The sequence below is a fragment of the Synchiropus splendidus genome, chromosome 6 (genome assembly GCF_027744825.2).
Source record: "Synchiropus splendidus isolate RoL2022-P1 chromosome 6, RoL_Sspl_1.0, whole genome shotgun sequence".
Taxonomy (NCBI): Eukaryota; Metazoa; Chordata; class Actinopteri; order Syngnathiformes; family Callionymidae; genus Synchiropus; species Synchiropus splendidus.
In genome coordinates this window covers 23,124,751-23,152,441 of record NC_071339.1, presented here as the reverse complement: position 1 = coordinate 23,152,441, position 27,691 = coordinate 23,124,751, and the positions used below count along the sequence as shown (strand labels likewise).

Here is a 27,691-nt window from a genome sequence, read left to right as displayed (position 1 = left end):
CAAAATGAGTTGGCTTTTTTTTTTGTAAGCGAAACCGGACGCGATAATATGTTGTCACTCAGGTTTCCCCCCACATTTCAAAAATATACACTGGCCTGCGGAGGTTTGGACCAAAATACTGTGTGCTGGTTCATAAGCAATTCCCTAAAAACACATTTATAAACTGAAGTGCAGTATTAGTAAACAAGCAAAAGTAGCTTGAGCAGCTAAAGTCATGAACTCACACAGTGTTGCCACAAATGAATAGTCATGTCCTGTAGAAGACCTCCCCTGCCCTCCGTCCCTCAAAGCTCTTTGTGTTCATTAGCGACTCGGCTCACTTTCTCATTAGCATTCATGGAGCCATGATGGATATGTGGGCTAATCAATGTGCACTCTCTGCGGCTGTCATGCACAATCGGACCATATGCACAGTCGCTCAAGCTTAAAGGTGGACAGTTGTCTGGCCCTTCTGCTGCCGCCTGCCCTGTGTCACTATATTGAGTCAGACCCGGGAGCAGGGGTTGTCAAGTCTGTGCCAAAATCCATTCAGCTCACAGTCTGTTTGCATCTTTAGATCTAGCTGAACATGTTTTGACCTCTGACATGTTTCTTTTCTTTGTTCTGAGATTGGTACGGAACGGTAAAGATAAAAGTTTATCTTGGGTGACACTGACCTCTCACGCTCGGCCAGAACCTCTCGACTCTGAAATGAATTTCTTTGAGAACGAACAGCGCATTAGACACAGACTCACTAATAGTTATCCTTGCAGTCAGGAAACATTGCCCAAATCATACTCAGACCCAAAGAACTGAAAGGAAATAATCCAAACATGTTTTTAATATATTTTTTGAATAAAAGAATAACTGGAAATGCCATTAATGTATTCTATTTTCTAACTTAGGTAGGCCCAGAACTAATAATTCAGAACACGAACATTCAGAATTTGTTGTGAAGATGAGCTGAAGGGATCCTTAATTGTTGATAGAAAATGGTTTTAGATCATGTAAAAACATTTCCAGACACCACAAAGGGCAGACAAGAGAGTGGCTCGACCTCCTTGTGTCTGGTACAAAGCGAGCTGGACAGGCGGGTCCTCGGGGAGGGACAGAAACTTGTTAGGGTGACAGATGCAGGACATGATTGGTTGGACTGAATCTCGCTGCCTCCCGGGTCATTATCCATATGCCTGGGTGTGTTCGATGTGATGCTCACATATGGACGCCGTCTTTCCAGATAGCCATTATCTTTACTGTGGTTTTCAATCAATGGCAAAGAGCGGCGTCTTCCTCCATCTCACTGAAGAATCAGTCCTACATGACAACGCCAAGAGGACTGCTACAGTATTCTGGCTCGATTGCAAGTCTGTTCATGCCAAGTGACATCTAAGAAGTCTGGGTTTCTGGGTTTTCCTTGGCTCTCACAGATTTGAGTGAGCAACACAACCATCCTAAATCCAAATCTAGCCGCCAGGAAGAGGGGAAGCTGTTTTGGTTAAGAGTACATGGTCTCAGGTTCCATATTTTGTTAGTGAAAGCCAAACTGAGCCGCTTGTTTACATCCATTGTGGGTTCTCCTGAGGGGGTTGAAGCAGCGGTAAGGATATCAGAGTTATTAGCTTTAACATTATTTACAGATCAAATGTAAATTCCCGTCCTTGCTGAGACGGTGGGAAAAGAGAGAGAACGAGGTCATGTGGAAGTGCAGAGTCGGTGTGGTTTTTCAGTTACAAGAAATGAGCCACACAAAAGGAGCTCTGTGCGAGAGGGTGAGACTGCTTTTATATTTGAGCTGGAGTAGGACAATGAACACACAGCTGAGGAAGACCACTAAAGGGCAAAATGTTTAAGATGTTGAAGAAAGCAAAAAAAAATGTGACTGAAGGCCAAAGCCAAAACATTACAGAACATGAAGCAAAAGAATGTGAAGACACATAGTAAGAAAGAGGCACCGTGACAGTTTAATACATCTGACCATGCGTTTTTACCATATCTGAGCTTTACAATAATTACTGCGCAATTGGTAATATTAATTCTAGCATATTAATTCGGCCCTAGTGGAGTAGAACAAAACAAATATGGCTGTATGATTAATTAATACATGGTAGAGTCTGTATTACATAAATAATACAAAAATAAGTTACTGTGCAATTCACTATTATTAAATTATGTCGGTTGAAAGAATATGCAAATGAGCTCACGTGTATTATTACTATCAGTATTAAATACTACTACTGATAATAATAAATTATAATAATAGTAATGATAATAATAAAGAATTAAACGAAACTACTGAATACAGTGATTCATTATTGATCATTCACTGTAACAGAAATTAAACCAAAAGAAGAAAGTGACAATGCACTTTTGGTTTAATAGATATATCAAAACATAGACACATTCAATTCATCCTCTGAATTTAATTTAAATAACACAGACACAATTATACAGAAGAGATAAGTTAAAAGCACCAAATAAATAAATGCTTAATTCATAAACAGAATTACTGAGAATATCAGCAAAATGATACTTTGATTTCTGGATAGGTCATTGCAATGAAACAATAATGAAATTTGAATAGACAAATTACAATAGTTATTGAAATTTTAAGACACATCATGAAACAAACAATGGCAAAAATAAGGTTTATTATAACAATCTGCATCAAAGGTGCCGACTATAAAATTATAACTATACAGAGATGAACAATGGTAAACAATCCTGGTGTGCGTGTAGGTGTGTCCGTGTTTATGTGTCCCGTCATTATAAAAGCTATTACAGCAGCGTGCTGTTGCTCTGGAGCTGTGGGCTCTGAGCAGAGATTGGGGACCAGCTACGTTCCCCAATGTTTTCTGCCTGGTCAGCATGACCTTCATGATAAAGACTCTTTAACATCAGTCCCATATCAAACACAGCTCCTGATGCTTGAACATTCCCTCCCCAAAAAACCCAACCTGCAGCTCCAGCTTTGTCTGTTCGCTGCCATAATCCTCCTCATCTCCCAGCAGGGCTGGGTTTTCTTAAGTTCATGGTTTCCCCACAGATTAGAAAAACAGATTTTGTGGTTTCTGCCTTATGAAATGCAAAGTGTGGGAAAATATAATGTAAACTGGCATGGGACTGCGGGAGGAGAGAACAAATCGAACACAGAAGCGGAGGAGGCAAAGTGAGGGCACGTGAAAGAAAACAGACAATGAGAGTTCTGCTTGTAACAGATAATTCACATGGTGAAGGATCCATACAACAACACTCTTCAATATGCAGTGTGGGAAACAGGCTATTACAGAAGCTGCCCAAATGTAGGTTGACAGCACAGATGTTTGTTGAGGAACACAAAATGCCTCAGTCACAGATGATCAAAACAAGTATGCAGCATTGATACTTTGTTTGAGCTCCTCCAGCCCTTATTGAACCCCAACACACTGCTCTATGCTGAGCCAGCAAAACCAAATTTTTGTCTTTACATCTGACTCTATTTGTGTGTGAGAATCTACTCATCGGCCTGAATGTAATTAGAAAGGCATTGCTGGATGGGCCCAGATCTGCCAATGGGATGAACACAGACACAAATCATTATGTTTTAGCTTTGTCCCTCCAATGACCAGACAACCACCACCAAAACGCAACATGTATAATCCTTGAACACTAGCTCGGTGCAAGAAACCGAAACAAAGAAGCAAAAAATGGATCTCAAAGTTGAAAAAAAAAGCAAGTTGATATCATAGCAATATGAACTGTGTTAAAAGTATTTCCTGAAAAAACGTTGAACTGTATAAACAAACCGCAACCTGAAAACAAGACAATATTTCAGAGCTGCATATGTCTTTCTGGTCCAGTTCTTCTTCTACCTGACAATTAGCCTGGTAGAGACAGAAATTATGGTTCTTTGCTGCACTGCAATTAATTTACACATAAAATACGGGATGGTTTCAAGGGAACCCTACCTGCCACCTCTGACTTGTACTTGAATTGAATTGACCTGTATATCACTCAGTGAATGCCTGATAATACAGGAAGGAACTGCGACTCCAACTTTCCTAGTAAACTGGGTCAAATAGAGAGAGTGGCTCCGATTGTAGACCAGGTTTAACTCGCACAAGACATGATGATAAAATCTGCTTCCGAAACAACAAAAAGTACAATTTCAAATTCAGTTCTAATTGAATTGGTAGTGAAGCATTAATCATTATGACCGCAGTACTTTTTCTAACTCTCACTGTGGTGCTTTTAAGGTCAGGACATGAATCTGAGGTGAGCGACAGATCAAAGAAACCTGATCAAAAGATGACAACGTCGAGTTACTGCTGCAAACATCATTACATTATAAGCAACTCATTTTTCCATGAACAGTAATGAACTCGATTAATAAAGTGCCTTCATCACATCTAAGTTTGTTTTGGATGTTGACCTCCACCTGTGCAACAAGCATCACCTCACGCCGAGGCAACACAAAACCATCCCCGCACACGTTTACAGCTCGCTGGCTCTGGCCAAGAGACGCCGCTGCCTGGAGGCTGGAGGCGTGATTGATTGATGAAGTTTGGTCGCCCGGGGGAAGCAGTCATGTAATCAGTTTGTATTGATTGACTGTCCCCGTCGAGAGACTGCGGAGCATCCAGCAATGTGTTCAGGAGCCAGACGAGCCAAGTCTGCAGCGCACTCCACATCCTCAACTCTGATTCCAGGGCGGCCAAATCCTGGCGTCGGGTTCCATGCAGAGACCTAATCACATAGCAAATGCGTCGCAACACCACTTTTCCCTTCTCCGGCTCCTCATTACCCTGCTTTTATTGTAATTATTGTATTTGAGAAATTAATTCGGCTTCAATGCAATTGCCTCACATGGCTAATGATCCAATCTCCCCTGAATTTTAATGAAACCCCAACCTGGGCCTGCAAAGATAATGAGCTCTTTTCCTCGCCAGCGATCACGCTGCGGTCCGGCTCTTCCTCTTATTTCACATTTTTGACGATTCAGTTAAAGTGGCAAGATGAAATTTGCCCCATGATGCAACACTCATCACTTTCTCTGCAGCGTTTTTTTTTAGGTGATGATTAAATACTATGAAAGTTGGACGACTCAGAATGATTCCTCCTCAGGGAACCGTATGTTTTATTGAACAAGGTTGTTTCCACTTCTGAATTATTTGTACTATTTTTAATAAAATTTCGGCATGTTTAATTTGATTAAGACTTTCACTATTGCAAAGTTATCTTACTGTCGCTAGTATGTCCAGCAACAGAAGCGAGACTAGTGACAGGGGGTGGCTAAAGAAAGTGCATTTATAGTTGACAATAAGTGATGCTAATCTAAAGCTAAAAAATGTTCTGGAACATTGTTTTATTGTTCCTACACGATGCTTGCGTTTAACAAAAAATAAAAAATAAAAAATCCAACGCGTAGCATCTGCTGTTTTACTTACAACAGATGGTTGAACACATGAAGTTGCAAGGAGCACTGTTATTTTCTGCAGAAGCGTGTCAATCACAGCTCCATCAAATGTTTGCTGTTTGGAAAACGTCTAGCTGCCCCTCAGGCTGAGAGAGAGGCCAAATGGAAGTTTGGAAATTCATCGTGCACATCTGTTAGCTCAGACACTCCAGCGCTTCAGATTAAGGAGGTCATGTGGTTGTAGCTGTCTGTTAGCAAAATAACTCGAACAATTTGAATGATATTTTAAAGACATGGAGTTCTGAATAACCATTTGGATCGATAAGTCATTTGATGAGTTGTCGATCTCTGTAGTGAAGAAGGAGCCGCAGCTCGTGTTGCAGCCGAGACCAGCTAACCTAAGACCAAAGAGGAGGGAGAGATCAAGACCAAGACTGTAACCAAACTGAATACAGAATACAGAAGCGTAAGGCTGTCTCCCATTTCTCATCCCAACACAAATTTTTGACCCTAACTCTGGGTTTTGCGCGTCCCATGTAAGTGTCCCAATACTCCTAAGACCGAGGAAATGATCCCTTTAAACCAAGGGAGCTCCAGAGCTGACTTGAAACCAAATGGAATATGAAGTGTGGATAGATTTCCAGGATTTATTTCAAAACAATGTTGGACAGGGAAACAAGCACATTTTAGTAACGAGCACTCTTCCGTTTGTTGCCTTTCTCTCATATCAAACTTTAGCGACCAAAATGGTCTACCATGTCCGACAACATGAACAATACAGCATGGATGTACAACAGTATGTTTTAATTTCTTCTTAACAAACAACAGTTGGCTAGCATCCAGGCTTACGTTAACATTCTCATACAGATCTATCACCGCAACAAAGCGGTGAAGCCGGCTTCTTCTCCATTAGTTCACGAAACCAAGTGAGATTCATCAGCTCCGATGCAAGAAAAATGTTGGAGCCAACACTGGATATGCAGGAAACCAAACAGCACGGCAGCCAATGACACGTCTTTACGCATAACGTCATGAAGTGTTGTCCCAGTTCTTAGGGACGTCAATCACTTCACTTGGTCGTCGGTGGGCACTTCATGGTGGAGGGCGCTCAGAACCAGGTGCTAGTGGTAAGTGCTAGTGTTAGGGTGAGGAATAGGACACAGCCTAAGTCTGAGAGTCATATTGCCACTCAGGTCCCACACATCCTCACTCCCATTGAGTAATATACAGTATTGATGTCGGAGAAGTGGAGTTCCATGTCGTATTAAGTTTCCGTGATACCCCGATACCCTGCGTGGGGCCTTGCGTAAAAGAGAGGCGGCGGTGGGTGTTGGGGTTTCCATGGAATTGGGGTCCTTTAATTCTATAGTAATACTACAATGGTGTCACCTGGTATATATAGTGGTACATATGGCTATCACTCATATATACTGATATATAACATGCGTTTGAGTATCAAATGACATGGACAAAGTAAATGTGGGGCAATAATATTGGCTACCATATAAATGTGTATGTGATTGAGCGACTTGTTCGTGGTCTGCGCTCTTGCGCGTATATTTTGTCTGACATCCATCTGTGATTGGGTAAAAGCTAAAAGTGCAACCAAGCTAAGACGGAAAGACATGATTTCACCTCCTCTGACCGACTCAAATTACATACTTTAATGCTAACTAAGTATTTATTACGAAATCAGATAGAGCAAACAAAAAATGTTGTAGTCAATTTCCAATACTATAGGCACCAAAGTTGGACTGAGACTCCAACCACTATGAGTCGGGAAGGAAAGCCACATGTCCTATATTGCATTCAAATTGATGTATAATTTAGCAATAAGGAGCTCATTTCCGTTCATGAAAATTAGCTACTCCTGGAAAGCCAAACTGACAGTTGTCCCAAGTGAAATATGTGTCAGCAAGGAAATGGAAATTTCTATGGGAAATATAGATCAATAATTCAGTGAGGTTAAATTATACAACAGAAATATACATCATAATTGTGAAAAATATACATGCTCGTGCTGGCCCTAATGAAGTTGTGTGGTTAAAACAAAATCTCACTTTTAGGTCTCAGTAGCATTTTTCTCATCCCCACCAGCATGCGGTTCTGACAGAGCCGGCATCAGTGAGCCACTTATTACAGAGACAGATCTGCTTATTTGTTTGCCTCACTGCTACAGCATATCTTGTTTGTCGGCAGAGGTGGGAGAAGAGAATCGAAAAACTCTTCACTCATGGGCATCTGTTCTTCGCTCGCATTTAATGAGCCCCAAAAGATTGCTGCCTGAAAGTCCTTCTAAAGTCAAATTAAGGCTGTGCTCGCTGAACACGTCTCAGAACTCGGTTGAGTCATGGCAGTAACCTCAGATGGGCTCACGGAGGAGGGGGGCTGGCCTCAGGTCAGTCTCACTGGCCCTTCGGACTATCAAGCAGAATCGGATTCATCTTTCTTTAATCTGTCCTTTTGTCACTTTGGACCTCCAATTAAAGTCTCGGCGGGTCTGACATGTCGCAGGGTCTAACGTGAGCACAAGTCAGCGAGGAGCTGAATGCTAAAACGTTGGTAAAGGATCGTTCTGAAATGACCGTTCCATCCCTAGGGAGTTACGTCCACACCTTCAAGGCCTGAATGTGTTCCAAAACCGTGAGCTACCCTGCTAATGTAAGCATGAATAATAAGACAGTGGAAAATAAATACAACTTCACTGTCATTACTATTCCCGAACCATTTTTGTCCAGTGGTTTTCAGTGTGCTGTTGCTGGTCAAGGACAGCGTTCCTCAGAGGTGGACGACCAGAGTGAGCTATTATTAATAGGAAACAAAAACTTTCTGTTGGAACCACATGAGAAGTAACAACTGTGGTGAGGAGGCTGTGCAAAAGAAATGTGATCGGAATTTTAAATGGTACAGAAAAAAGGGAGAAAAGAATATGATTACATGATTTGAAAAAAAATAAGAAATTACCTAACCTAAAGTAAGGCTGGCAACTGAATCACTGGGTCTCCTGAAAATGTTGCTGTTGAATGTCAATTTTGGTCACTTAGTTGTATATAACACCTCATATCACCATGAGCTTCACTCACGGTGCACATATGTAGGCACTGTGAGCAAAACACAACAGCCAAAGATGGTGCTAAATACAGTGTTCCGCATGAGATTATAAAGGAAGTAACAGTAGACAGTGAACTCCAACCACCGTTTCCCAATGTACAGAAATGCAGTGGAAGTCAACAAATTTAATTCCATTAAAAACACTTGTGCGTCCTCATTGAGGGCTGAAATATACAGACGACGTCTTAAGAGTGTCAAAGTGTAGCAAAATACATTGTGTTTTTCTGTTACACCGAAATGAATGCAAAAATTGTAAAATTATAAACACAATTTGTTTTTGCAACAACATTAATTGGGGCAATAAACACTTGCATTGATATTTTTTGGAGAATTATTTTTTAGGTAAAAAGTGGAATAATCATCCAGAAACCACACAAGAAAAGAAAAGTAATCAAAATGCATTATTTGGTTTCATAGTAACATATAAGAGAATAAATGTCACTCAATCAGGTCTCATTATTTGTAATGAGATATATTTCAACACAGAGGATGAGAAAAGAAAAGAAGATGTTTCACATCTGCAAAGTGCAGTTCATTTTAAAGCCAGTGAATGAATTGGCTATTCATCATCTCCACATTTCGAAATAAACTGGAGAATACACTCAATTTCAAACTCCTGCACCACAATTCAAGCAAAAAAACAAAAACAAAACAATACGAACAGTACTGAAGATCTGGGCTGTTTTATGACTGGCAAACTGAGAGAGTCATCTTTGACAACAAAAGGTCACTTTTCTTGGAACAGAAGGTTTCACCTAACTGGGTCACACTGTTATGGTGGGTGGATCACTTTTATTTTAACATGTAATTGTAGCTAATGCTGCTTATTTGACATCCCTCTTAGCCAAAGAACAACTAGAGAAGAGAGTTCATTATGCGCACTGTTAACTTCCCTCTCAGCTCAGGCACTCACTGTGTTATCGTCTCCATGTCTCTGTAGCTGCGGGTGGACGGTCCTGCTGAGGCTGGCGTGCTGTACGAGACGTTGACTGTGATGAAGGATAGCAGACCCATCCTCCGGGACATGGCTTTCTCTCTGGACAAGAACTCTCTTTATGTCATGTCTGACAATCAGGTGAGGAAATGCCTTCATTTTGCTGCTGCTGTCAGAAGAAACGCAAAGCAGCAGGATGATGTAGTGACTTGCAAGAGGCATCGCTCATTTGGAAATCTAGAGTCTCTATGACAGGCTGTGTTTGCAATCTGGTCCCGTCCTTGTGCCACACGCTAGGAGAATGAATGAGGACAGACCATCCAGGTTCATGACTGGGCTGTAAACTAGCAAGTGCTAATGGACCAAATACAGATAAATATACCAAATTATGAACATAACAAATGAGCAAAAACAGGAAGGAAAGAAGGAAGTTAATTACTTGACACAACTCTTGGTATGTGTCGAGAGCGAGCACCTCCCCTTTGACACTCTACCATGGTCCAGTGCGGAGACAGGAAAGGTTTTACACCTCAATATGAAGAAAAAACAGTCAGTAAATGTAGCTAACGGGACACGTCTTGCATACAGAGGCTGCGTTATACACAATAACAAAGCGGGTCTTGGGTCAGCTGATCGGTCACACACGTTATGTTTTTTTTGGGGGCCTTCGAGTTCTGGATTTTCGTTCGAACTCCGAAGCAAAAAAATCTCAAAATTTTTGTTCGAACTCCGATTTGTTTGAATTTCGGGACGTTCGAAAACCGAGGTACCACTGTAGTTCCCTAATACAACAGCTTCGGACTCACCATATAACAAGTCATGAACGCAAAATGATCAGTCTGGAAAGCAAATGGCTAAAGACGAGGTCAAGTCATCTTATTAAACATAATACAACTCTGTTTACACAAATTGAAGCGACAAATTTGAAACACAGTGACAAAATAATCATGTATAGAATCTAAATATTTAAAAAATACATCACTCTGGACAACAAATTACAAAGCACAAAACACAACAAATAATGACACCTGAGAAATAGATGACTGGTCAAAACACAACTTCAAATGATTTATCAGGACAACAAATCAACGACTGAACCATTTAATATCCAAACACAACAACCAGCAGCTCAACAGGCATGAAGGCATCAAACAACTAAATAGCATTTTACTTAACACAGCAACAAAGTAGTGGAGACAACAACAACATAGTAGCAAAACACTAAAATAATGTGGACTGCACAGCACATACACAGAGTTTAAGCATAAAATATCAAAGGACATTTGTCACTCAGTGAGTGGTGCCTTGTAAATCGTGTGTAGAATTGGTTTACTCTTTTCGACAACCACACAAATTTGATGGAAGAAAAGGTACAATGTGTTAATTACTTGTCAATTTAAGGGCTTACACTTGAACGCTGCGTCTCTTTAAGAGCAAAGATTAACCATTAACATCTAATTTACACAATCAAATGCTGTTTTCTCTGTTAAAGCTGCTTTCGATGGAATCATTGCCAGCATCCAATTAAATATTTTCAGTCATTATAATGCCTTCAATGTTGCCGTTCTGAAGCGAAAGACTGCAGTAGGTGAGCTCTACTGACGGTGGAGCGCCATTAGAATGGCCTCTCAGTTGGAATCGACTCGGTGCGCTCGCATCCATCACGCACACACGCATATCAAACCCGTGTTTGTGTGTCTGCATCCCCACATGACTGGCCCTGGCTTGGCCTGCCATCACACACAGGCGAGCAGTTGTTGTCGTAGCTGTTGGACGATATTCTCTGTGCTCATTGGAGATAAGAGCGAACAGTGATAATCACTTTCAACTCTCATCAAGTGATTATTCTGGCGCGGCTGAATGGAGCTGTGAAATGGGATTAGGCTTCATTGCAGTCAGGAAAAAAAAAGCAAAAAAAAACAAAAAAACACTGTTCTCACTTGTTTCCTGAACGTCGGAATTTGACGGTGAGAGTCACAGGACCGAAAAGGAGTCATAGGCGGAATGGGTTTCATCAACCTTGCCTTTTAAAGCTTTTGGAAAATGATCCCAAGCAGCAGAGCAACATCTCTAAAAGCACTGTTTTGTTGGTCCTCCTTCCTTTTTCTACAATTCAAGGCGGCTGGTTGTCAGACTGATAGACTGGAAGAGACAAGACATCACTAATTGATGAGCTGTGGACGTTCAAGGGGAGTCACATGCTTCCTTCAAGGAGACAGCAGGATTTTCTTTCAGTATCTTTTAGCATCTCAAAACAACCTTTCCTCTTGATTTTAGTCTTCTAGCAGAGTAGTCCTTAAAAAGCGGTGTAAAGCCTTTCGACTTGTGTCTCCTGATAGTGGAGCTTCTCCCAAATCAGTCACTTCACAAGCTGGAGTGAAGAATTCCCATGGAGAGAGACTTCACTCTAAGGTTTCCCACATTTACAGCAGATCCAGTAGATGAGGTATATTTGGATTCCTGTGAGCCAAACAATACAGGAATGATGTGGAATGAGGAGTGAAAGCGGAGACAGATTTGGCTGAGCTTAGCCGACCCTCGTGGAATAACAATGAGCCGCTCCGTCTCCTGCCGAGGGAAACACACAGGGTTAGCATGATGATGAAGAGCGAGCCGAGAGAAGAGAGTGTGAACAAAAGTCAGAATGTTTGTACGTGCTCACCACAGAACATTGCTAATATTGATGCGATGAAACCGTGTCAAGCATTGCTGCACCAAAACACTCAGTAACCTCGGAGAACGTCGCCTGCTTCCTGAACTGATGGCCATGCGGCTTAGAGAGACCGCTGCAGGCGTGTGTTAGAGGGCAATCCCTCAAAGTGCCACTCAGTAAAATATAAAAACAAGTGCTTGAAATCCCATCTGTCTCTTTGTCTGTCCGACCCTCTGTCCTACAGAGCAGCGCCCCTCTGCTACTGCCCCGCAGATTGAATCCAAAAAAATCATCCATCAAAGCATTCGGTTTGTCTCAACTCCCGGGTCATATCAGGTGACGTTTGAGTGACAGCGTGTCTTTCAAATGCACAAACGTTTGAGTGAGAGATGCTATAAAAGAGGAAAAACATGAAGAATTACCAAATAACCTTCCTCTGGTAATTTCTGCCAGATGGCACTCAAATATAACCTCATCTAGCGGAGTGTTCCCATGCCTCATACTGGTCAAGGTGGGAGTGGTGGGGGCGGCGATGTGTCTGAAGATGTGTCTGAAGACAAGGTAGACCTAAGCAAGGCATATTGTACGTCCTTTATGGTCCTCCTTAAGGCAGAGTCCTGCTCAATGGATATCGAGGGAGCGCTGACATTGTGAGTTATTTTAAATTTCATTTTGACAAAAAAAGCAGAAAATTCGCAGCAAAACATCGTCAGTAAAGCACTCAGTGTGTTGAGAATGAGAAAATAAAGTTGTTTTGTTGAAACAAACTAACACAATTTGGAAAAAAAAGTTGCCATTGTTGCACATGGAAGAGTTTCCATCATGTAACTGTGATTGGCTGAGCTGCTGTGCTGGCATGTTGTATTATTATTTTACATAGGTGACATGTTTGATGTGCACTTTGAACACTTTCTTACTCAACACAGCCATGAATAATGCTGAATGAACAAAAATGATAAATAAGTATCGTAAAATAAAGGTTGAGGGGCAATATCCCATTGTCATCCACCAGAGGGCTCTCTGCAGCAGCGAGGCGAATTTCCGATAATGACTTGCCAACTAGTGCCATGCTGAATTGTTGAGTCAGCACTTCATCGCTTTGTGTTTAGCATTTAAATGCAAAACTCAATCACACAAGGGGCCAAACTGTTTAACACAAAGTGGACGGCCAAACAAACTTCATGTTAATTGAACAGTCTATAATTGGCTCACATTAAACTCAGTCTAAATGTATCTGCCGTCCTTTTAATTATTGGAGGTTAAGTGTGGAATAAAGTGCCACCACTGATTCAGCCTCACAACATGGGAAATTTCTCGTTCAAGCCCATATGTTACTGAACTCCCTTATGTTGGCGTAATTTTGTTTGTTGTGTACTGTTTCATACGTATTTTTCCTTAATTCCCGCTAGGTCCGACAGCTGACCAGGGTTAACTGTCACAGCAGCGTGACGTGACAACAAATTTTATGTAATTCATTTATTCTGATTTATTCTGAAATATCTGGTGAGGCACATTCCCTTCAAATGCTAAACTATTTACATTAGCAAGATACCTTCCCAAGATGGACCTTATTCAGTGGTCGGTTTTGGTACCACACTTACTTGGGTGATTGTATATTAAAAATTGTCAAAACTGGTCCAAATAAGCTACATATTTTGCTTCCTGACTACTAAATGAAAGGTTGGTCTTCACTCTAAACACAACCATTATTCATTTTGTAAACACCTTCATACCCAATGAGTTGAATGATCTCTGCAGCCATTAGTGAACAAATGAAAAAACATAAAAAAGATGACTCAAAGACCTTTTAAGGGAAGTGCAGACCCATCACTGACGCAGCAACAGATGGTTGCCATGGCAACCTTAGATTTCAGGTGGTATTAAATGGACCCTAGCCTATTAGCCTGGACTGTCTATCTTCTGTTGCGTAAACGTTTAAATAGTAAAATCACTGGAAGAAATTCAAACTACAGAATTAAACTGGATCCCTTCAACAAAAAGCCCGATTATGAAAACGAGGAAGCATTTTGAATAATGCAAACTGGCTCTTTCTCTGCTCAGTAATTCATAAAGTCAAATGAGAGGATTTATAATATTAACAAACCCATTCCTATAATTCTAAGTTTGAATTATTCAAGAAACTTCACAGAACTGGGAGACAAGAAAACTGATGCAGTGGAACGCCGGATGTTTCCACTTGTAACTAAAACCAGTCTTTATAAACTCAAGTGGGATGCATGCGGTGAAATGGTCAATGCTGCGAATGATTAAAAATGATTTTCGAAATGTCACAACGCAGCGGATTGGAATGTCAAGTAAACAATGCAGCTTTATTTTGACATGAGAAAGATGATGTTGAAATCAGTGAGTCGATATTTAATCTTTTTAGGGTTATTGTTTGTGCTGATAGCGTGAATATAAGATTCAAATACAGGTCGTTTTGTTGATAGCAAGCGGCAGACTTTGTTTTTGTGGTTCATATGCTTGGAATATACATACATACATTGTCATGTACAGGGAGTTGCTGGAGCCTATCCCATCAGTCATTGGGCGGGAATACACCATGGACAGGTAAAAAAAAACTGTAAAATATAATCCTAAAAGTGTATATATATATATCTATATCTATATCTATATATCTATATCTATATCTATATCTATATCTATATATAGCACTAGCGCTTTGGTGACCACAAACATACCAAAAGTCTTGGTCATTATAAGCTTGTTTTGATCTTGACTTCAATCAATCCTTCAGTCCTTCGTATTGGTCCTTCCATCCGTTCATCGTTCGTCCTTATCTGCCCTCGAGTATGAAGGAATATTGAGAATGGAATTATTAGTCTCAACATCGGGTTTTGGTCTTGACTGCTAATTACACTACTGAAAAAGTCTTGACCATGACTGCTAAAGAAGTTGTGACCTACCGTCTTTTTAAGTCCTCGTAAGTCTTAAAACTCTTCATCCGGACCTTCAAAAATTGTGGTGAAGTCTTCAATTTGACAGACCCAATCTTGACTTCAATGACTTAGTGTTCAATGCATAAAAAAAGGTCCTGACTCTTGGTCTCATTGACTCTGGATCTTCATCAATTCAAATACCTCTTTCCCCACCCAATTTATTATTTTTCTTTTCTTTTCTTTTTTTTTGACTGATTTAGACTCCGAAAGAGGCTGGGATGGAAAAGGGAACTGATGGAAACTTGATCGACAGACTCATTGAGCCTCCCCTTTGAATGTGTCACACACTTGCAGAGATTTATTTATTTATTTTTTAATCACATGTTGCTGATGGATATACCAGAGGTTCAGCGCTGACCGTTAAGTTGTGGTTTTAAAAGGCTGCACAGTCATCTGACAGCCTTCGTGGAGTTGCACTAAATCCGGATGAAAGTGTTAAAGTGATCGTAAATCTGGTGGTGCATTAGTGGGCGCTCATCCCAGATGTGATGGTCAGATAAGGATTTTGTAATGCCCAAAAGCTGGAGAAGGTCACTGTAACATGTTGTCATATAACAACATTCAGTGGACATTCTGTGAGTTCATTTAGAAAAAAAGAAAAAAAAATTCAAGAGTGAAACACAATTCTGCAGCATGAATCAGTAAGTGAATATGGAAATGCGGAGAAGCACAAACGGAGAGATAACAACAGCAATTTTCTGTGTCCTCAGTGTGGAAACCACCAAATTGTTTCACTCAGCTATTTTTTTTTTACGTCCAGTTCATTCCACAAATGTTTATTCAGTAGTGTTGTGTTTGGAGCTGGATGATCTTGTGTGGTTTCAAGAGCTTTAAGTCCTCCCTTTTTTGACAAGACAAAAGCTTACGCCTCCTAATCAGACAATTTGACCTGACTTCAGACAGTACAAGTCTTGGTCTGTTCTTCTGAAAGCCTCAGGACATTTAGGCGTGAAAGGGAGATTGCAGTTGACCTTTCTGACCCAGGATATCATTTGAATGACCCGCTACCTCCAGGCAGAAGGCGGCGATCAATCAGGACAAATCACCCTCCATCCCAGCCCCCATCCCATGATCGCACAAAGTCTTGGTCTTGATGTGGTCCGGCAGCTGTACTTGTAGCAATTATGTTTCTTTTTCAGGAGAGAGTGTGTCATTTTGCCTCTGAATCCTTCATTCCTGTTCAACTAGGCCAAGAACCAGCAGTTGAACTTGTTTCATTGCAAGTGCCTTACAGTTGGGCTACTAGGAGAGGCACTTTTTTTAGGAGGAAATTCTTTAACTCTGTAACTGCTAGATACCAATGCATGGTGAAGAAGATTTATCTTTCCAGCAAACATTCATTCAGCTCCCCAAGCACAGAGAGACACGTACAGGTCCAAGCTGTAGCAAACTTGATTTGGCTCAGTCCTCCGGTCAACAGCTTGCTCTCCACTTGGATTGGCTAAGATAGCAGGTGCATTTTGGGTTATAAAGGGCATCTCTGCAATGCTGGAGGAGGCACTGGATTTTCACTTGCTTCAGAATTGCGTGGGCCAACCACTGCCTGTGATGATATTCATATATCCATCTTCGTTTTTAAGGTCTTTTCAAAACTTAACACGAGAGTGAAAGTTTTTTTCAGGATCACTGCACTGCAAACTGAAATCTGAGTCTGCATGTACAGCCGACCAATGAGAATCACGGCATACACAAATATTTGTGTGTAACGCAATGTAATTACTAATGTTGTACCGTAGTCAAGGCCACACCAACGGAGACCAAGACATTATTGAGTCTGTAGAGCATTGAGACCAAGACAAGACCATGACAGTATAGATAGGAGTCTCAAACTATTCCACTAATGAGCCACAGTGGTTGCAGGCACACATTGGTCAGTCAATCAGGTGTCAGCTGAAACAAGCTGCACCAGTCTGAGACAGTCTTCGGACACCTTACTGGTGTTTGGGTCGCCACCTGAGTAGTTCAATAAATATCAAAGAAATAAAACCCAACAAAACTGATCAGAAAGCTAGAATCCTAATTTAAGAAATAGAGAATAGAAATAGAAATCCTGAGATTTACGACCGAGTAAAATACATTTGAGACCAAGACGAAAACAAACCAAAAAAAATGGTCTTGCGACTGGCCTTCAGACCATGACCAATATCGAATATTTAAACAATAATGGCATGATTTAATGAAGACTGAAGAACCACTCCCAACACCTGCTGGTGAAATGAATGGCCTTCCCATGTTTCCCTCAAACTTTGTTAAACATTCATGCTGTGGTCCCGTCGCACTGAAAAAGGACTCTGCAACCCACAACCCCTCCTGTGCCGCCAAATCATTTTGCTAATGGCATGCACTAAATGGGTTGTGAGAGGGGAAAAAAATAGGAGAAAGTTATTTGGAGGGGGTGCAGCAGATAATCCATTTTGCCAACACAGTCCTGAGAGAGCACCCACTTATGCTATCAAGAGCACAGGAGACTCTCTAATCCATAATCCACTCTTCATTTGTGATTGCTTACATCAGGAAATTGCTTGCATCATACGTCCAGAGCTGGAATAATAAAATAAGCAGCATGGGGCTTTTAAACCTGGTTTTGTATGCAGGGGAGGTTCTGGTCCAACGGCAGCAGCTACTCTCACAGCGACTAATGGAGAGCTGATGGTTTGTCAGACGTTCATTCACCAAAGCAGAAGAGGAGTCTGGCGAGTTTGATAAATAAATAGATTTGTCTGCTTCGAAGGGCAGTTCAGCCCTGAATCTGAAGGCAGGAGTTGTAATGCTGCATTTCATCAGGAAACATGTTGCTGGCGGCGGCGTTGTTCATTTGAGATGGAAATTTTGCGATGCATCTCAGAGCTCTCCAACTCAATTATTATCCATGTTGGTCGACGCAACACCTACATTTAGTTTAGAGCTCAAAGGATTCTTTTAAAAACAAGATCTTCTGACACATTGCTACAGCAATAATTCGTCATCAAAACATAGTTACAACCGCCAACTAATGAGAGGGTTATTCCTGAAATATCTATCTGTGATGTCCAACTTGAGTCATCACAGTGTCAATAATGTAAGTAAATCAGACCGGTGTGTAGTCCATGGTCCACACTATCACTGTTTATCACTCACCCCGTGATGTAAATGTGATTAGATACGACAGGATTCATATTGAAGCTCCATTGTTTTCACTTTCAGGTTTTCCTTTTTTTAATTAAATTATTATTATTTTTTTTATCCTGTATAGATTATTGAGTTTGGTCATCTTTAAATGTACTTCTTATATTTCAAGTTACCTGTTTTCACATTTGTTTTCATTTTAAAGCAACTCTTGAAACTATTTAATTCACATTTATAGTTTTCCATAGTTATATTACAAAAGTAATGATATTCTAACTTGTATATGAATTTTTTATTGTCTGTCATATTTATTGAATTCAGACTACTTTCATGTAGTCAACTTGACACCAGGCACGTAGAGTTACCATGTAAAAAGGAGAATTTAATGAGACATTAATGAACCCTGAAAATGCTCATGGCACCATCCAGTCAGGCAACTGGAACCAAGATGTGGATTAACATATGCAACCAGATAAAATTCAAATCCTGCTCCTGTTGCCTGCGATTTCATTTCTTCACCTCCAAATCTGAAACCACGGTCTTTGTAGGGAGCCGCGACTGTAATTAAAGATATTTTGTCAAAAATATTTTCAACTTTTCAGCGACGGCAAGTCACGCAAATTTCATATGAATATTTTATTAAAAACTAATTCACGATGTGTCATGGGGCTGTGCTGTGATTCTTTGGGAAAGATTGCATGCCAATAATTCCTTGGGAGGGATCAGAGCTGCAGAGTTACTCAGCAGCACAGTCAAACGCTACACTTTCCCCTGGGATGTTGTTGTGCTGCGATGAAGCCTCTGTTTATTACGAAGCAGTGCTGATATGGTCTTTGGTCTCTGCCTCATCAGAAGTGTTTATTATTTCATCAGCGTTCTTTTGGATCAACATATTCGTTGACCTTATTTCCACTCTGTTTTGTGTTGCTGTGACAATGAACGAGTGATTAGGAATGTTTACTTGACACTGTGACGGAAGATTTGGACGTTTCAGGAAAATGTGAAGACAAAGAGAATCTCTGGAAGGAAAAACTTTGCAGCCAGCCTGGGACCTTGCCTGCCAGTTTACAGTCCAACATGCATTGTGTTCTTGTTCGGGACCCTTTGCGTAGCTTGGATAACAATGGGCCATCTGACATCAAAATTGTGCTTCAATTACCTTGTCTTTTCGTCAGCAGAAAATTGGGAAATTAATAATAATATATAGTAATAAAAATGAAATGTCTGTGATGAAACATTAGCCCTTTAATGCGGGAAGGGGGCAGTAACAATCACTGTAGCCCACGCATTCTAATTTCCCAAGGGAACCTTCCCAAAGGATTAATACAGTTTTATCTCTCTATCTGAATGAGACCTAGGAACTTGAGATCCAGACATAGATGTCCTATAATTCATGGCGTTCCGACATATTCAAATGAGCTTGTGCAACTGAAATACAGAGCCCATTTTCGTTGGAACAGACAGGACGAAGGTTCCACAGTCTGTTGAACAAGTTTCACACCAATATTACCATATGCTCTTATAAGACCTGACACTAACAACTCACACGAAGGTGAATAAAATCCAGCAAACAAGCAGGGTCTTCAAGGATTTAAAGTTGTCATTGTTATTGTAATTGAGATTCAGAATACAATCCACTAAAATATTGTGATAGTTCACTCTGCGACATTGTATCAATATTTTGCCTAAAATATCGCAATACTTGATTGTATGAGGTGTCTATATCATTTAATACGTATCCGCTTGATTTTCCTTTGTTTCCATGCACAGGATATTGTACCGCACTACCGGATTGTCCCCTTAAAATGATGGTTCTTATTACAATATATTGTTGAGTTTATAATATCGCTATATATCGCAATATGCCACTTCACGCCTTAATACTTTACTTATTTATTTTTTTATTGAAAAAAGCATATTCTTTTCTGTGATTTTTCAAGGCATCCACTTACTACATAAGCATTTCATCAACGATATCTTTGCCAAGACAGTGCAATAGGATGCAGTCTTGGCATGAATTTCTTAAGTTCTGTATTGACATTGTACTTTGGTTTTCTTTCACACCAGGTGGCCCAGGTTCCCGTGGAGTCCTGTGATCAGTACAGCACATGTGCTGAGTGTCTGAGCTCCAGTGACCCCCACTGCGGCTGGTGTGTCCTGTACAACATGTGAGTCTGTGTTTTTTTCTCAGCTGCTCTGATGCTAGAAACAGAAATCCACAAGGTTAAGGCCAAAGAGTCAGTGTTTAGCCAACAACAAGAAGTGCACTGTAAATACTGATAACGTTTTGGACTTGATCTGCACCCTGGAGCTTGCCATCAACAGCTGGCGGACAAACAGAGAAGATGGAAGTCGGACAATGTGATCCCTATTAAACAGCGCTATTTAGGCAGAAGCTGTGGGCAGAGCAGGTTTAGAGGATATGAGAACTGTTGTTAATGGAGAAGGATTAGCCATGCCAGTCACAGCAGGTCTAAAAACTGTACCTCTTCATAGCCCACAGAACATTCTGGACCTGACAGAGCAAGCTTATCTCCTCCATCTTAATTATGTGACCCCCAGGTTAGCTTGCATAATACCTCGATACGCACCAAAGGGGATTCGGCAGATTAAATCCCCGTGTTTGTGAAGCTGCCTGCTGTGTTTGGAGCTGACCTCAACAGGGGATTTACCCGGACTCATCATATGACGTCTGCGATTTCATTGCTATCGGGATGGTGATCAGCAGTATTTAAATTGTTGTCAAATCACAGCGGAGCTGAGCACTAGTAGTTTTTCATTCCAAATTGTCCCTTTTGATGTGGTGTTCTGTGACCAGAGGCAGCTCATCTACATGACTGCCTTAAACTTAACAGGTAGAAGAGCGCAGTCTGCCCAATTCTTGATCTGCTCAAGCTCCATGGAGTCTGAATTCAAGACCTTATAAAACTGCGACGAGCAACTGCGTGATGAGCCGACTAGGATTCTCTGCTGCAAGAACTGGAAGACAATCAGACCCCAGTGTCTCCTACCACCTACTGCTCCCCATGCATTGGAAGAGATGAGAACCTGAAAATAAGATATACTGCAACTGACACAAGATGCAACTTTTATTTTTACGAATTAAGCAAACCGGTCTGAAGCCGAGATCATATGTCAAAATCTCAATGGGAGAAAGACAGTTCAATTCACTGTTCATTTACTCCTTCTGATTAAAAAATGTCCAAAATCTCTTATTATATTATTATTAATGTTTGGATTTCCTTCGATCTGACATGGGACCATAGTGCTGGAATAATAATAATAATAATAATAATAATAATAATAATAATAATAATACTGAATATTATATTATTGTTATTATTATTATTATTATTATTATTATTATTATTATTATTATTATTATTATTATTATTATCATGGTACTATGACAGTTCGGATGAAATCCTAACACTCTACAGAATCCCAGTGGAATAACTGACTATTCACAGCAAGATTGTGGAAACCCTACAATAATCCATCATGTATTGTATTTTGTAAGACTCCACACATAGATAAAAAAATGTCTGCTGTCCTCAATCCACAATTACGCGTGATGAAATGTAACTGTAAAGGTAAATGTAAATGTAAAAATAACATCAAAACAAATGAACGAAAAGAAAAGTTGCGCATGCCACCGAGGCACGTGAAAGAATAGACCAGGTGAAGGAACAGATCAGGTGAGGGCAGCGGCAAACTTTATTTACTCAGCATTAAATGGTTGCGTTTCTATTGTCAGTATATCAATAATTATCAAAAGCTCTCCCTTTCCGTCTTTGTTTTTCATTTGGCTCGCTTTTGGATCGGTAACACTGTAATCCACATCACTATTGATGCTGCAAATACTGAGGATTTCTAATGTGGGATTGTTAGTTCAGTCTGTTTTTGGAGCCGATTATGGAGTGAAATTCATGCTTTCCAAACCTCAGACCACAGGATTATCTTATAGGATAGTTGTAAAATTATTGTGTGCGTTCCCGACTCCCACAACACCCTTTAATTTCCCATGTCAATCTTGTCCGACCAAGATAAAAGGCGTTCGCTTGAAAGCCCCATCGATGAAGCTCTATTTCTTTCATATGATTTTGCAATTACCTCAGCACCACTGAAGACTTCTCTGGAGGTTCCATCCCATCAGCACTTTGCATAAAAACAGTCCACTCAAAACAAGATGAGCACGCTCGAGTTTCAAAACCAGAATGTTTGCCAGAAGTTTACTTTCTCGTGGCAAGTGGACTTTTTCATCCCTTCCTTTCTCTTCTTACAAGATTATTCAAAGGGCAAACTATCATGTCAAGCCTTTCACATTCTTCCTCTAATTGCCTGTTGGGATCTGGGCGATGGAGCTTGTTCGGCTGTGCAATTAATTGTCTCTGCAGAAATGTATTGTTCAGATGTGGAGGTTTTAAACAGCCATGGGCAACATCTTAAACTGCATCTTTTGTCCACATTCAACAGTGTGTCTGACTAGGAATATTGCAGTGTTATTCTCATGTGCATCTGCCTTGCTGACTTACAAGCGCAGTATTTTCAGGCGGCCACTGATGGAAAACTACTAATGGTCCGACTTCTCGGAAATGAGCCACCAGTGCATTTTCTTCAGAATTACAGTACCGACAGAAAGGAGTGAATTCTTCTGAAGTCTATCTAGATGAAGGACCCCTGAAGAGACATCCATCATTCAACAGCATGTTCAATTAATTTACCCATGATGCCAAATGAAAACCTGGGGTTCTTGTTAGCGCCAGGCAATACCAAGCATATTGACTGACAATGACACTAAGATACGATAAGATTACCAGTATCACAAAAGAGACTGCACGTCTCATAGCAAAATGAATGATGGGAATTTCGATTTCAATGACGATGGGAAACCACTTACAGAGAGAGTTAGACAGAAGGTGGCAACAGTGTTCTGGAAGTCGCAGCAACACACAGTTGACGGCAATGACAATTATAGCTTCTGCTAGTCTCAACTGTGCCGAACGAACCCTTCAAAAGATTTGTAGATCCAGATGGTAATTCAAACATCACCAAAACAGTATTTGGAATTAATAAGGAATAATTAAGTAAAGGAAGTGGGGGAGCGAGAAATCAAAAAAGGGTTTTCTCCAAGGAAAATAATGTGAAAAAGCGAACCAAAAAAGTTTGAAATGAGAAAATACTGATGTTTGAATTCTTGTATCTGACAGTTTGTCTGAAATGGCTCACATATGATCTAAGACGTCGACAAAGGTGCATAAACATTTCACATTTATCAATGGCTGGCTAGCTAGCATGGGTCGGTTCACCAGCATAGACTGCAACTTTAAACCTGCTCCACCTTCAGCACTTGGCTCTTGTCCCACACACCGTTATGCTTTCTCTGGGATACCTAGTCAGCAGTGTTGTGCCAGAGAGATTAATGTGTGTGCGGTGGTTGGGGAAGCAGCTCGGATACCCGGTGGGTGACTCCATGCCAGGCAGAGCCCCTGCACTCTGAGGGACTGGTGACAGAAGGTGGACACAGCAAGCGTTCTCATGGTGCTTAGTCCCAAACCTCCCTCTACCTGACCTGTTATGATTCTGATTTTTTTCACAAACCTCAGCCTACATTCATTATACTGACTATGATTGAGTTTAACTAGGATGAGCCCGTGCTTGGAGCGAGAACTCTGGTGGGGAAGTTTGACGGCAGACCGGAGTCTATAATGTAGCTTTAATGGCTTCAGCACAAGACATGGAGGTCACTTTCTCCCATCTACATACTGTGTAAGGAAAAGAAGGTCAGAAATATAAATTCAGCCACCTGACAACACACAAGCTGTTCAAGATGAGTGACATGAGCAACCTCGCTCCCGTGAAAATGCGGCGCACTGTACCTACTTGACAACGATACCAAGGTAGCCGGTAACAACTCTCAAAGCTAGCAGACATGTGGAGAGCCAGTCACTCCCCTGAACAGCTTCACTGGTGAAATTGTAGAGGAGCCAGACGCCTGCTTTACCCTGAAGTGGGCCTGCTTTTGAAGAAGGCCAGATGCCGATGTACTTTAGGAGGCTTGTGAGGCACCGTCCCCCTGGGCGAGTTGGTGCAACCGGCATTCAAGGGTACACCGTACCTCCACTGTAATAAAAGTGATTCTGCAGATAAGGGAATTGGCTGCGATTTTGTTCCTTCCTGACCCATCTGCAGGACATTAAGGTGCAGAGACCGGGTTGCAGACAGGCCTTCTCACCCTGGACATCAGATGTTCAAACTGCTCTGAACAGGCAGGGGGCTGAGATCACTCCAAATCCAAAGCTCCCTGATCAAGAGCCGCTTTCCCCCTTCTGCTGTCAGCCTCGTAAACACTCCCCGACAGTGTTTTAACCCCCCACTGATACACACTCTTGTGCAATTGAACACTAACTTGTTTCTTTCACTTGAAGGTTTTCCTTTGTTTGCTTTAATTGGACCTAACAAATTCTTTGATTTGAACTCATTTTCATCCTGCCTGTTGTCTTCTCTCCAAATCCCGCTCATTTTTCCCAAGCAAGATTTAGATTTAGAACAACTGAGCTGAAAGAAAACAACACTGGACAGAGATCATGTATTGGGTTTCTGACTGCTGTGGATGTGCTACAATGAAAATGTGACACAGATTTGGTTCTCTCTGCTCAGGTGCTCGAGGAAGGATCGGTGTCAGAGGGCAGACGAGGCGTACCGCTTCGCGACCACCATTGACCGCTGTGTGAAGGTCATTGCTCACCCTGACAGCATTGCCGTGTCAGCACACAGCGTCCCTGTGAGTCTACTAATCATCCCAGCAATTACACCCACTTACAATAGCAGCGTTTATGAGTCAATCGCCATGAGTAGCTTTTTACAACCACGTGTACAATCGCAGTGCAGGGTAGATTTGTGGCACTATTGTTTCCGCTGGGCGGCATTTACTTCGCTTCTAACACATGTTGTGTAGGATGTGTAAAAAATCTGTTTTTGGCATTCAGCACTCCCATCTGTGCCTCCCGATGCATGTTTGCAAAATGTTTATTCCGTTTTCACCAAACTCCAACAGCTCTTCCTGTCGGACGGCCAAGAGCAAAAAGGCAAGCAGACAGAGCTGAGGATCATTCTGTTAAAAGAATATTTTGATATTTTGGGAAAGGCTGAAATTAGTGTCTTGCAGGGAGTTTGATGAAAAGATCATTATCACTTATATGAAACCCAATTAAATGTGAAGCACAGCCAGAAAGATGCTTTGTGGGTTTCATGAAAGAAGGCTTTCGCAGTCGGCAGATAGAAATGATGTGTATTGCACTGTAGTTCGGTACTTGATATCGTGCCATTTCTCTTTTTCATCAAGTGTTTCTTTAGGGATAAATGGCTACATTCAGTCGCAGTTTGGCAAATATTTGTATTTTTTATGAGAAAGATTAGTGGCGCAGGTAAGCTAGTTGGACTCTCTCGACATACCGCTGTAAAGCTGGTGGCTGTCGAGGGTGCTAGCCTCAGTTTATCAGCATTTGAAGATGGCTGCTCGTAATGATAATTTCATTAGCACGTGTCTACTTCGTCAATGTACGCACATTCGAGGCCAGACGAGTGCAAAAGAGGTTGTTTGTTTATACTGCAATATAGGTCCAACCGCGTACTAGCAAGTACTAGCAGTGACCACAGCCAACTGAAGCAACTGTCATGTTCCACTCTGAAGGACAAAAGCAAATTTAAAATATGAGCTATACAAAATATGTTTGAATATTTGGTGTAATGGTTTGTAGTGTAGATATATATTTTCCCGGAATTATTGGAATAGTACACATACAGTGTTTTCTCCATTACAGTTGATGTTTTTGTTTATTTGTCAGTCCACTGGCAAAGGGAACGGATCTCAGGATTTTCTTTCAAAATATATATAAATCTAATGGATTCAGTGTTTGATATAGAACTTTAGCCAAGACAAAGCTTTTATTTTCTACAGCCGTGCAAGGCGAAAAATACTGGAGGCAATAACAGTAATCATTGAAATAGAAATAGTGTTTGAACACGTTGTAATGTGGGAGTTTTTCTTTTTAACCGTGCTAGCGGAAGAATTGTTGGCGTAAGACGCTGCTGCTAACCTTGGCTGACAAAACCCCAGTGAAAAAAATAATATGAATAAATATATGACTGAATTTCTCCTTCTTATAACTTCACAGCTCTTGTTGGAGGTGAACAATGTTCCAGACCTTTCCGCTGGTATCAGCTGTTCATTCGGGAGTCACGCTCAAGTTGATGGTCACGTCAACGGAAACAGGGTCATGTGCTTGTCACCTGCTGGGAAGGAAGTTCCTCAGATTCCCGTGGGTCAAGGTGAGAGCAGTTTAGTTTGTCTGGCCAAATTACATCAGCAGAAAAAAAAGCCTGAAAATGAAATGTGTACAAGACTCAACCTCAATAATTCCTACAGTATATGTTCCACTGGGGTAGTTATGGTGGTAGCTAAAGTAGTGTTTCGTTGATGTCTGCCCTGTTGCAAAACTAGTACCTTTGCTTGTGTCATTATTTCACCACGTACTATATGTATCTTGAATATATTCTCAGTGTTAGCATGTTAATATCGTATAATGAGCAACATCAGAAAAAAAAAACTCGAGTAAATCCAAAGAACCAGCCGAACTGACTTCATTTTATTCAGTCATCCTCCAATTAAATGTTTTAGACTGCTGTGTTTCATGCAGCAACAGCAATACGTCCTCACACACACACACACACACACACACCAGGTGGCTCTTTATGTTGCAGAGATAAAAGTGTTTGAAGCATATTCTTCATTTTGACCTCCTGCTCTTTGCTCATTGTTTTCAGGCTTGGTTCCTTTTTTTAAAAGACAGTCCCCCATAATTCATGATTACTCCTCCCCTTCCTCCTTTTCTCCCTCTGTCTGTCAGACTGGGCTGGCGTGGAGCTTCGACTAAACTCAAAGGAGACGGGTCAAATGGTCGCCAGCACGGAAGTGAAGTTCTACAACTGCAGCACGCATCAAATGTGAGTGTGGCTGACAGCCCCCACCCCTCCTTCGCCTCTGATTTGTTCACTGGATAGTGCAGCACAATTTAATTTAACAATGATGTACTGGTGCTCAGAAGCCCACTTAAGATGGCACTGTTAGATAACCTCTGTTAAATTTATCTGTCAGCTCTGGTTTGAATCAACACGACTTGTTAGCCTTGGCCAGTATTGTTCGACTGAGGGTTGATTGAAATCTGAGCTGGACCACATTAGAGACACTTGGTATTGATGCACACATGCACTTCCTCAACAATCACCAGATAAATGGAATAATGAATAGAATCCATTCCTTATTGGTGAGCCACTGTGCAGACCCGGACGGTGTGGTGCCCCCTCTCCCGTACAAAAATCTCTAGCACAAAATTATGTTTGCAGCACGTCTATTGTCTGCTTACAACAATATTCTATTGGATATGACCTGCAAATACTGGGCATGACCTTTTTTTTATAGTCAATGTACACTTTTTTTTTGGTAATATCCCTGGTTATTCTTTATCTTTGTTAACATATTGCACGTGCCCCTCCTC

The 27,691-nt window shown here is 41.1% G+C and overlaps 1 protein-coding gene across 2 annotated transcripts in view; it reads left to right on the top strand.

The window, feature by feature from the left end:
• The window catches only part of LOC128761202 (plexin-A2-like), a 119,680-nt gene that overhangs the window by 40,631 nt on the left and 51,358 nt on the right, over window positions 1–27,691 (top strand). For both annotated transcript variants that reach the window (XM_053869259.1, XM_053869260.1), the window contains exons 4-8: window positions 9,423–9,557; window positions 20,202–20,302; window positions 24,795–24,918; window positions 26,312–26,465; window positions 27,044–27,140. In XM_053869259.1, coding sequence (XP_053725234.1) covers window positions 9,423–9,557; window positions 20,202–20,302; window positions 24,795–24,918; window positions 26,312–26,465; window positions 27,044–27,140 — 611 coding nt within the window. The remainder of the gene's footprint in view (window positions 1–9,422; window positions 9,558–20,201; window positions 20,303–24,794; window positions 24,919–26,311; window positions 26,466–27,043; window positions 27,141–27,691) is intronic.